The sequence below is a fragment of the Macadamia integrifolia genome, chromosome 9, assembly GCF_013358625.1.
Source record: "Macadamia integrifolia cultivar HAES 741 chromosome 9, SCU_Mint_v3, whole genome shotgun sequence".
Lineage (NCBI taxonomy): Eukaryota > Viridiplantae > Streptophyta > Magnoliopsida > Proteales > Proteaceae > Macadamia > Macadamia integrifolia.
In genome coordinates this window covers 13831874-13840104 of record NC_056565.1, presented here as the reverse complement: position 1 = coordinate 13840104, position 8231 = coordinate 13831874, and the positions used below count along the sequence as shown (strand labels likewise).

The following is an 8231-nucleotide window of genomic DNA, read 5'->3' as shown; positions in this document are numbered from 1 at the left end:
AAAAAAAAGAAAAAGGAAAAAGAGAGAAAGACAAGAAAAGAAAAGAAAAAGAAAGAAAGAAAGAAAAAGCCTTCATCTATTTCAGTGACCAGGTGACGGCTCTGGGTCAACTAGCTTGTCCAGGTCTGAAAATTTTGATCCATGTCTGTGTGACATATCCTTTCAGCTCTTTTATCAAAGTGTAGATAGCAGAAATACTGGTGAAATTCTTGTGGAGTCCCATTATGTGGGTGGCAACTAGATGTATATAAACATGGTTTCTCATTCACCAGGAAAGATAAGTAGGAGCTTATTTCCTCTGTATTTTCAAAACTCAACTTATCAGAAAATTTGGTAATAGCCCATGTTTGTGGTCCTAGTGTTGCATTTTTCTGAAAGTATGAGGACACGTTTTCTGGCATTAACATTATTGTTATTATCCACATCACAATTAATTATTGTAAAGCATTTAAGATTGTGATCTATGCGCACAAAGATGCCTGATAGGCACAAATAGATGCATGTGGGTTTATATAGTTCAACTTCCTTCTCTGATCTTGAGGATATTTTGCAGGCAAATGGATATGAATTGGCATTCATCTCTTTTTTGGCCTTTGAAAATAGCTTCAGGTATATTTATTTTTTTATGTGTTCTTTTAGTTTTGAACCCTTGACTAAAATGAAAATGAAATTTAAAATAAATGCTAAAAGAACTCTTTTAGGATTCCGGAGTCTTTGCCTTGTCTTCATGATAAGGTTCTTGCAGCTGCTGCTGATGCTGCCATTAAGTTCTCCTCAAGCCAGAGTAGCAAGCAGGTACCTAAGAATATTTTCATTTTTCTGGTGCCTTGTAGGTTGGCTTTGTCTGATTTTCTGAAAAGTGTCATGCAATTTCAAATTATTTTATGTTTGTCTCAAATGGTTAAGAAATTTTAGTGCTGGTTGACGGAAACCTTGAAAATAAACCAGAATATGGATAAGCTTTTTTGGATTTCGGGAAATAGACTGGACAGGTTGCTGTATTAGGCCTAGAGTCACCACCCCAAAGAACACACCTCACATTTTGCTGAGAGACTTATAACCAGCTACCCTGGTGGGCAAGGGTTGTCATATATTCAGAGTTGATCTGCATATACATCTGGTTGGAACTGACAAGAAGGCCAAATTTGCATCAATAATTCAATATTCTTCTTAGCAAAAGGATATCTATGGAATTCAAACTTTCATTACCCACCTCCTGAACCAGTTTCAATAAGTCCACCTGTTTAACAGCCTTTTTGGTTTTTGAAAGATATTATACTCTAGATGGATTCTGTGTTGAACCAGAAACCTGAAAATCTTGTATCCAAAGAACCTTAGTTTGAGGTTGTCTGTCAAACAATTGCCTTGTAAAAATCTTTTTTTTTTTTTTTCCCGGATTTTGTGCTATGCTAACTCCTGTTGCTGCAGTTTACTGCTCCTGGTCTTCTAGGTGGTATCGTTAAGGGCTTTAAAGGGGGGAAATTGGGGCATGCAGAGAATCTTACCAAAAGTATGCCTAAATCTCAAATTACTATGGATTTAGAGAACATTTTTTCAAGGGTTCCCTTCTCAGACCCATCTATAGACATTACAGATGATCAAGAAGTTGTGGAGCTTGACATAGGTCTCCCTCTCTCTCTCTCTCTCTCTCTCTCTTCCTTACCCCCTCCATTTCTCACTTATATTGTTCTCTTGGCATAGATGACATTGAAATTGATGAACCCGAACGTGTTGCATCTACTTCATCTCATCAAGGCAAGAATGATAACAAAGGTATATCAGGCACTTGTGATTTTGAAAACATATTTTATATAGACTTTGTGTTTATCCATTTGATACTGCAGACAAGGAAACAGACAGACAAAAATTGTTTGAAGGAGGAACTGCTGATCAGACGCCAAGGGTCAGAACCCCAGAAGAAATCATTGCCAAGTACAGGCATGGAGGGGTATGTCCAGATAAACTTAAGTGTGTCCCACTTAACTTTTTAGGGATCATGCTGGCTGATATGGTAAACTAATCAGGATGTTGCCGCGGTAGCAGCTCAAGCAAGAGACAGGCTCGCACAACGTCAGGAAAAACTTGAGGTAGTTTATCCTCTTTTCTATTGTCTTAGACTTCTTTAGTTTTCGGTTATGATACATGTAAGTGCTTGAAAGTTCTGATGGATGACAGAAATAGACAGGTTCCCTGAAATTCATTTCTTTTTTTAACTATCTGCTATACATCTGAAGATTGTCTGTGCTTTGTAAGAGGGACCCTACACAGCAACTCTTAATACTTAAAAAGCACGCTTCTACTTTCTACCCATTTCTACCTTCATGTGATTTCCTTAGGAAAACTGGTCTCATCTCCCATAGAGTTTGAAGTGAAAATGATTTGGTGGGAAATAAGAACCAGGAAACAGATGGGAAACTCAAAACATGTAAGGGACACCCAAAAATAGTTGTATGCTGGGGGAATACATTTTTCAAAGTGAGAGTCATTCTTGTTTAACTCTTTCATTGCTTTACCTTGACAATTTGTGGCCTTTTTATCATATTCTGTCCATTTACCGTCTACATTTCTTGAAATATGTTTGGTCTCTGATCTATCCTCATTATGTTTATTCCTTCATTTCCCATGGCCATTCCCCTCTGGATTCTATTGCATAACAGGTCATCCTAACAATTGCAGCATATCGCAAGGACACAAGGCAGTAATTCTTGCTATCTTATGGTACTGTTTTTAAGTATTTGTGACAAGTGAGTTCTGGGAAACTTCAGTAAAAGTCTAGTACTTCTGCCAGGCTGTCAACTAGTCAGTTCAGGGTGAAATTTATTTGACACTTAAGCTCTATTTAACACTTGTTCTGTAAGATGTGGTGATCATCTAAGATTTTGGCTTTATGAACTCACAAGCCAGTCTTATTCTGTGATGTTTAATATGATTATCATAGTTGTTGGAAGAGTCAATATCATGATTAGTTCATCTCTTTCTGCAGAACCTCCTGCAGATATTGCATGAAATCCATTGAAGTAATTATCGATCCTGTGTCTAAATTGCTTTTTCTTCGTTAATTCTACCAGAAGCTGAGCATGCGTACTGAAGAGCTACAAAATGGGGCTGAAAACTTTGCAGCAATGGCAAATGAGCTGGTCAAGACAATGGAAGGACGGAAATGGTGGAAAATATGATAAGACGCTGGCATTCCACTGAAGCACTTTGATTGCTTGCTTCATTTCCATTGGCCCCATTTTGGGTGGGACACTCACATAAATGGTGCAGGCAAACACAGTAGAAGCAGGGTGGTGGAAGATTTAAGCTCATGCAGATCCTGACCAAGGAATATACCGATAGTTGATTCAGAGATCTGAAAAGTTGTCATGTATTAAATAGTGTGATAATATTATGGAAGAATGTAAATTTTGTAACCAGCTTTCATGCTTGAATCTTAGGACTGTAGGTTCTGTACATTATGTTTGACTATCTTATATTATTTGAAGAGTGAAGACTATAACCTGCCAAGTCAGTGTCATATTCGTTACCATCATATGTAAATTGTAAGAACGGTTTTGGTAATTGACTCGTAAGCAAAAGTCCATCTTGAAGTGAAATCTTCTTCAGCGACTCTGGAAAGGTTTCCTATCTTATTTCAATTCAGGAGGTGTAACTAATTCTTTTCTTTCTTGTTCCTGAGAATGCTAAACATAGAGCACGTAAAAGAGAATACATGAAACTTGAGGAGTTAATGGGTTGCTGGATTTAGCGTTTCTCAAATATTTTAAGACACAAGTGATTGTTATCTAAAAATGATCCCCCATTTTCATTTTTGAAAATCTTTTACAATGTTTGAGTTCTTCAAGATTTATCACTGCTACTGTCCTTGAAAGAGAGAAATCTAAAGCCTATGTCCACAAGGTTCTACTTTCACCCTCGACTGCATGTGTGAAATGCTGCAAAATGCATGATAAGCGTTTCTGGATGAACCCACCAATCCTTATTAGTGTGGGAGTCAGATGCGAGTCATGCGACTAATAACAATTCTAGATAGGCTACTCGTATCATACACAGAAAATTGTCCCATTAATTGCTAATTATACCTTTGAAGGATGCACTCGGGGACTTCTTATTAGCATGAAACAGGTGACGGACGATGGATGGAGAATCAGGAAGATTTGGAATGATTCAAAAGATCTTGGAAAACTAATTTCTGATAACAGTACCACTTCATGGCCTTGTAGTGTAATTCCCCTTTATTTGGATGTGTATACATTTTTTTTTTTTAGCATTATTTTCTGTTTCAAACCCAGTAACAAAATACTAGTATTGCATAGGATAACACACATGATATTAGCAAAACGATCTCAGTTTTACAACTTCAGGTACACTGATGTAACTCACTTTCTCTCTACTTAATGAAGTTTTTCTTTTTTCTTATTAAAAAAAAAAGAATTCATGATAAGCAACTGTACAGAAGTACAAGATTTTAGAAGATGAGCAAGGAAGCTTGGACACAAGCAACGTGTTCTTCAATTTTATACATGCAATCGGCGATCTGATTCATATAGCAAATTTACCACCCAATCCAGTAGTTTGATCTTGAACTTAAGCTGCACCTCTGCAAGTGTTTTGGCCCCTTCTATCAGAAGGATTTCATTTCCCCAGTTCTATGCGACCAGTCACGTCCAGCATCCACAAATCTTGAATTCCCCAGTTTCTGGTTGACGAGCTCTCTCAACTCAAATTCACTAGGGAACCTCTGCTCCTTCAGTTTTGAGAAAACCTACAATATCCAGTGAGGTGGGAAAACAGGTGAGGGAATGGTGAATCAAGAAACATATGCCAAGCACAGAAATACTCACTAGAAGTCGGTCGCATTTAAATTAATCTGGTTTTAGTTATAAAGCCAGGTGTTGTTGAGAGAGTCAGATACTCTTAAAGTAACTAAAAACAATTTCATGAACTAACCAATAAAATGTTAGAACCATTTCACATGAGGCATCACAGCCATCGATTGATTCTACCATCCTCCATTGGAAAGAAAAAAAAATGCAGCAGATTGCAGGTCCAGAGATCACTGGGGGTAACTGTTTAATTGCATTGATTTGTCCATCTCCCACCATAGTCACAACATATACTGGTTTTTTGCTTCGTTAGTAAGCCTAAGACCCAATCAAGGCCCAAAACTTGCAGCAGAATCACCAGCTCATGGTTTTGTTATAGTCCTATCCTGACATTAGTTTTTTTCCTGATAAAACCCTTGTGTAGCTCAATCAGACCACCAAGTCAAGAGAAAGAAACAAAAGACTTTTGCAAGATAACTAAATGGAAATTTTGATGGGTGTAACATCTGTTGTGAAATTGAAAGTTTTCAACTCAAGTGACTGGATCCATTGCTCTTAATCTATACCCCATCAGGGTGTCTTGAGCCTGATATTCTAGGTGATCTTGCACATATATGTGAAATCAGCCTATGTCCAGCATGCAGGCTGGTACCAACCAATCAACCAACTAAACAAAATCCATCCCAAGATATGAGCTTCAGTGCCAATAGGCTGGTTCATAGCCCATCTTTAGCCTCATCTATTGAGGTTGGAACATTTTAGGTAGAGCATAGAACAACAATCTATACAGTAAAATGAGAAGGGTCTTACCAATTCACCATTGCAGTAAACTTCAAAAGCCCCAGAGCTCTGCAAAAAGGATTGCACAACATTGCCAAGAAGCCAAGTGGATGCTATGGTTCCAAATCTATTCGCACGCAAAGAGAAGTACCAAGGAGGTGGTGTCATATACCCCAGCCTAGGGAAAATTTGTTCTCCAGCCATTAAAATCCCAATAACTCCTACTTGAACAACTGGTACCACTTTGCTAAGTAGGCGTTTTGGAAGCTTTGGGGGATGATTTGCAGGAATAACATCAATACCAGGGAAAGATGTCTCCAGCATCTTCTTCATTGTCATTGCAGTTCCCCTATCAAATGCAATGAAATGACTTAAATATTACTCCAATCCATTTCCTTTCCCTGATAAATCACAAAACATCTTAAGATACATATAAACATATTGGAATAAGTATAGTACTCCACCCAAAGAAAAAGAAGATGGAAAAATTGAAAGTATTCCTACAAGTATGAACGAAATATTGTTGTAAACAGGAATGTTTTTGCTTCAAGCTGGGATTCTGTGTTGTATGAATGACAATTTGTTACTTCTATACAAATTTTGTTGATAGTTTTATCTTCTTGTTAGAGAACATAGAGTTTTGGTTTGCGGGACCGGGGTGATTAACTATCATCTTTTTGTTCAATGGAAACAGTAGTTGTTTCTGATTCATATAAAAAAGGCAGCATAAAATAATGGGAATTTAATTTAGGATAAGGATTTCAATAAAAAGAATCCTGCGAAAGAAAAATAACAGTGCAGAAAAGGCCACCAATTTATCACTTTAAAAACAGGTGTCTACCCTGCCAATATCCCTCAACTGTATTGTTCATTAAACTATCCATGTCGACAATTTTCAGTGACTCTTGACAATTGAGTTTCCTTTTGGCATAAGGATTACAATGGCCTTAGCCTTAGTTCTGTGAGCATGATCCAGCGTGTGTCACTGGATTGAAATCTTTCCAAACAAGATACAAAGTAATAGTCTTACATAAGATTTAAAAGTGATTAAGATACTGCAAGCTTACCAAGACTACACCTAAATTAATTTAAAATGATAGGATAAAGCCAAGGAAAATCAAGCAACAAAAGAAGTGAAATGCAGAAATTTTTGTTCAGACGACCAATGACCAAAACAACAAATTAAGCCCAAACCCTCATGCAATTTTCCATACCAACAATCAAATTGATTGAAAACAAGGAAAAAAAAAAAAGAAGGAAGAACCCGTAAGAACAGGAGGAGCAGAAACGGATGTTGATGGTGTTGCCATAACCGATGCCTCCAGCACTTCCAGTTTTCTGTGAGACAAAAAGGGTGCAAAATTGATTAGAAATTACATAGAGAGCAAAGAAGGTTATAGGATTTCGTCTTACCTGTGTTGAGAAATCAGGGGTTGATCGAACTTCTTGTTGCGGAGGATGGTGGTGATGATGGTGGTGGGGGTGAGGATGCGAGGGCTTCGGTGGCGATAGAGCGAAGAGGTTTAAGAGGTCCGAACAGAAGAGAAATACAGGTAACCCTACCAAAAGCATTTGAACTCGATACATGGCGAGTTATGCAGAGAGAGAGAGAGAGAGAGCAGCTGGGGTTCGACTGTTGAAGAACTCTAAAGATGGGATGAACGGAGATCTCGGTTGACTGTAAGATTTACGACTTCGTGTGTTTTCCTTTCTGCTTTACACGTGGAACCGAAAGTGTACCACAGGTTGATGTGCTATGTGACATCTCTGCCGTATATTTAGGATCAAATGTATTTCTTAGAGTTAGATCTACATGCATTCACAGCTGATTCCGATCCCCTCTTTGATCAATTGTGATTCAAGTAAACCTACTTTACTAATTTCCATTTGGTTTCTGAATCCATGTTGGAAATTGGATCGTGAGAGTGTCTATGAGTTGGAGTCTTGACCTATTTTTTGAAATTAATCTGACCTAATCCTGAGTTGGCATCCTCCTCAGGAAACAAAGTCGTAATTAGGTTTCAAGATGGTTCCCTTTCATTTCTTCATCTGCTTTAGTAAATTGGGTACTAACCAACCATATGTGGTTGAGGAACTACTCCATAACTCTTATAATAACCATACTAATTAACCATGACTCACCACCTTATGGTACAACACATTTGACACATATAATAACACACAACTACATATCAGTCATTTACCTCTCATCCATCCAATGGTTGGGACTACTTGGAGACAAGATGTGTCATTCATTAACGATGATAGGGAGGGGTATCACTGCCATGTTGTGTAGTCCTTACGAGCATTCGAGGGCATCAAATAGGGGTGGGGCGATCATTTCGTCCTTCCTATTTCTAGGCGCAGATGCCACGCAGCTTGACAGTCTTTTTTTTCTTTAACTTTTAAATATGATCAACCGAATGAGTAAAATAAACAGTGTCTCAAATCATCCTAAAATCAGGGATGAACTTCTAATTCAATGAAAAGTGTTAGACCCTCACTACACCATCTAAGCCATCTTGCTGGTTAAGAAAGGAAAGAATCATTCCCAAATCCATTGCAAAAGCAGGAAAAAGATTAGGTTCATATGTCCTAAGCTCCCCCCACCCCACCCCACCCCAC

At 38.0% G+C, this 8231-nt stretch overlaps 2 protein-coding genes across 4 annotated transcripts in view; one reads left to right on the top strand and one right to left on the bottom strand.

The window, feature by feature from the left end:
* The window catches only part of LOC122088875, a 26667-nt gene extending 23071 nt beyond the window's left edge, over window positions 1-3596 (top strand). For all 3 annotated transcript variants that reach the window (XM_042658234.1, XM_042658233.1, XM_042658232.1), the window contains exons 18-24: window positions 554-609; window positions 702-795; window positions 1429-1624; window positions 1702-1773; window positions 1845-1948; window positions 2025-2087; window positions 3069-3596. In XM_042658234.1, coding sequence (XP_042514168.1) covers window positions 554-609; window positions 702-795; window positions 1429-1624; window positions 1702-1773; window positions 1845-1948; window positions 2025-2087; window positions 3069-3176 — 693 coding nt within the window. In that variant the 3' untranslated portion in view covers window positions 3177-3596. The remainder of the gene's footprint in view (window positions 1-553; window positions 610-701; window positions 796-1428; window positions 1625-1701; window positions 1774-1844; window positions 1949-2024; window positions 2088-3068) is intronic.
* A 712-nt stretch (window positions 3597-4308) lies between these two features.
* LOC122088332 (selT-like protein) lies at window positions 4309-7290 on the bottom strand. Its single transcript, XM_042657565.1, has 4 exons — window positions 7020-7290; window positions 6871-6944; window positions 5637-5955; window positions 4309-4765 (listed from the first exon to the last, which is right to left on the bottom strand). Exons 1-4 carry the CDS (start codon window positions 7191-7193, stop codon window positions 4625-4627), a joined length of 708 nt encoding a protein of 235 aa, XP_042513499.1. The 5' UTR covers window positions 7194-7290; the 3' UTR covers window positions 4309-4624.
* Window positions 7291-8231: the final 941 nt, after the last annotated feature.

Excerpts from the sequence above, each read along its gene's own strand:
- LOC122088332 (XM_042657565.1), bottom strand. The coding sequence starts at position 7,193 with ATGTATCGAGTTCAAATGCTTTTGGTAGGGTTACCTGTATTTCTCTTC. Across the intron at positions 6,945-7,019 it reads CCCCTGATTTCTCAACACAG|AAAACTGGAAGTGCTGGAGG; the intron begins GTAAGACGAAAT and ends TTTGTCTCACAG. Across the intron at positions 5,956-6,870 it reads TGCTCCTCCTGTTCTTACGG|GGGAACTGCAATGACAATGA; the intron begins GTTCTTCCTTCT and ends TGCATTTGATAG.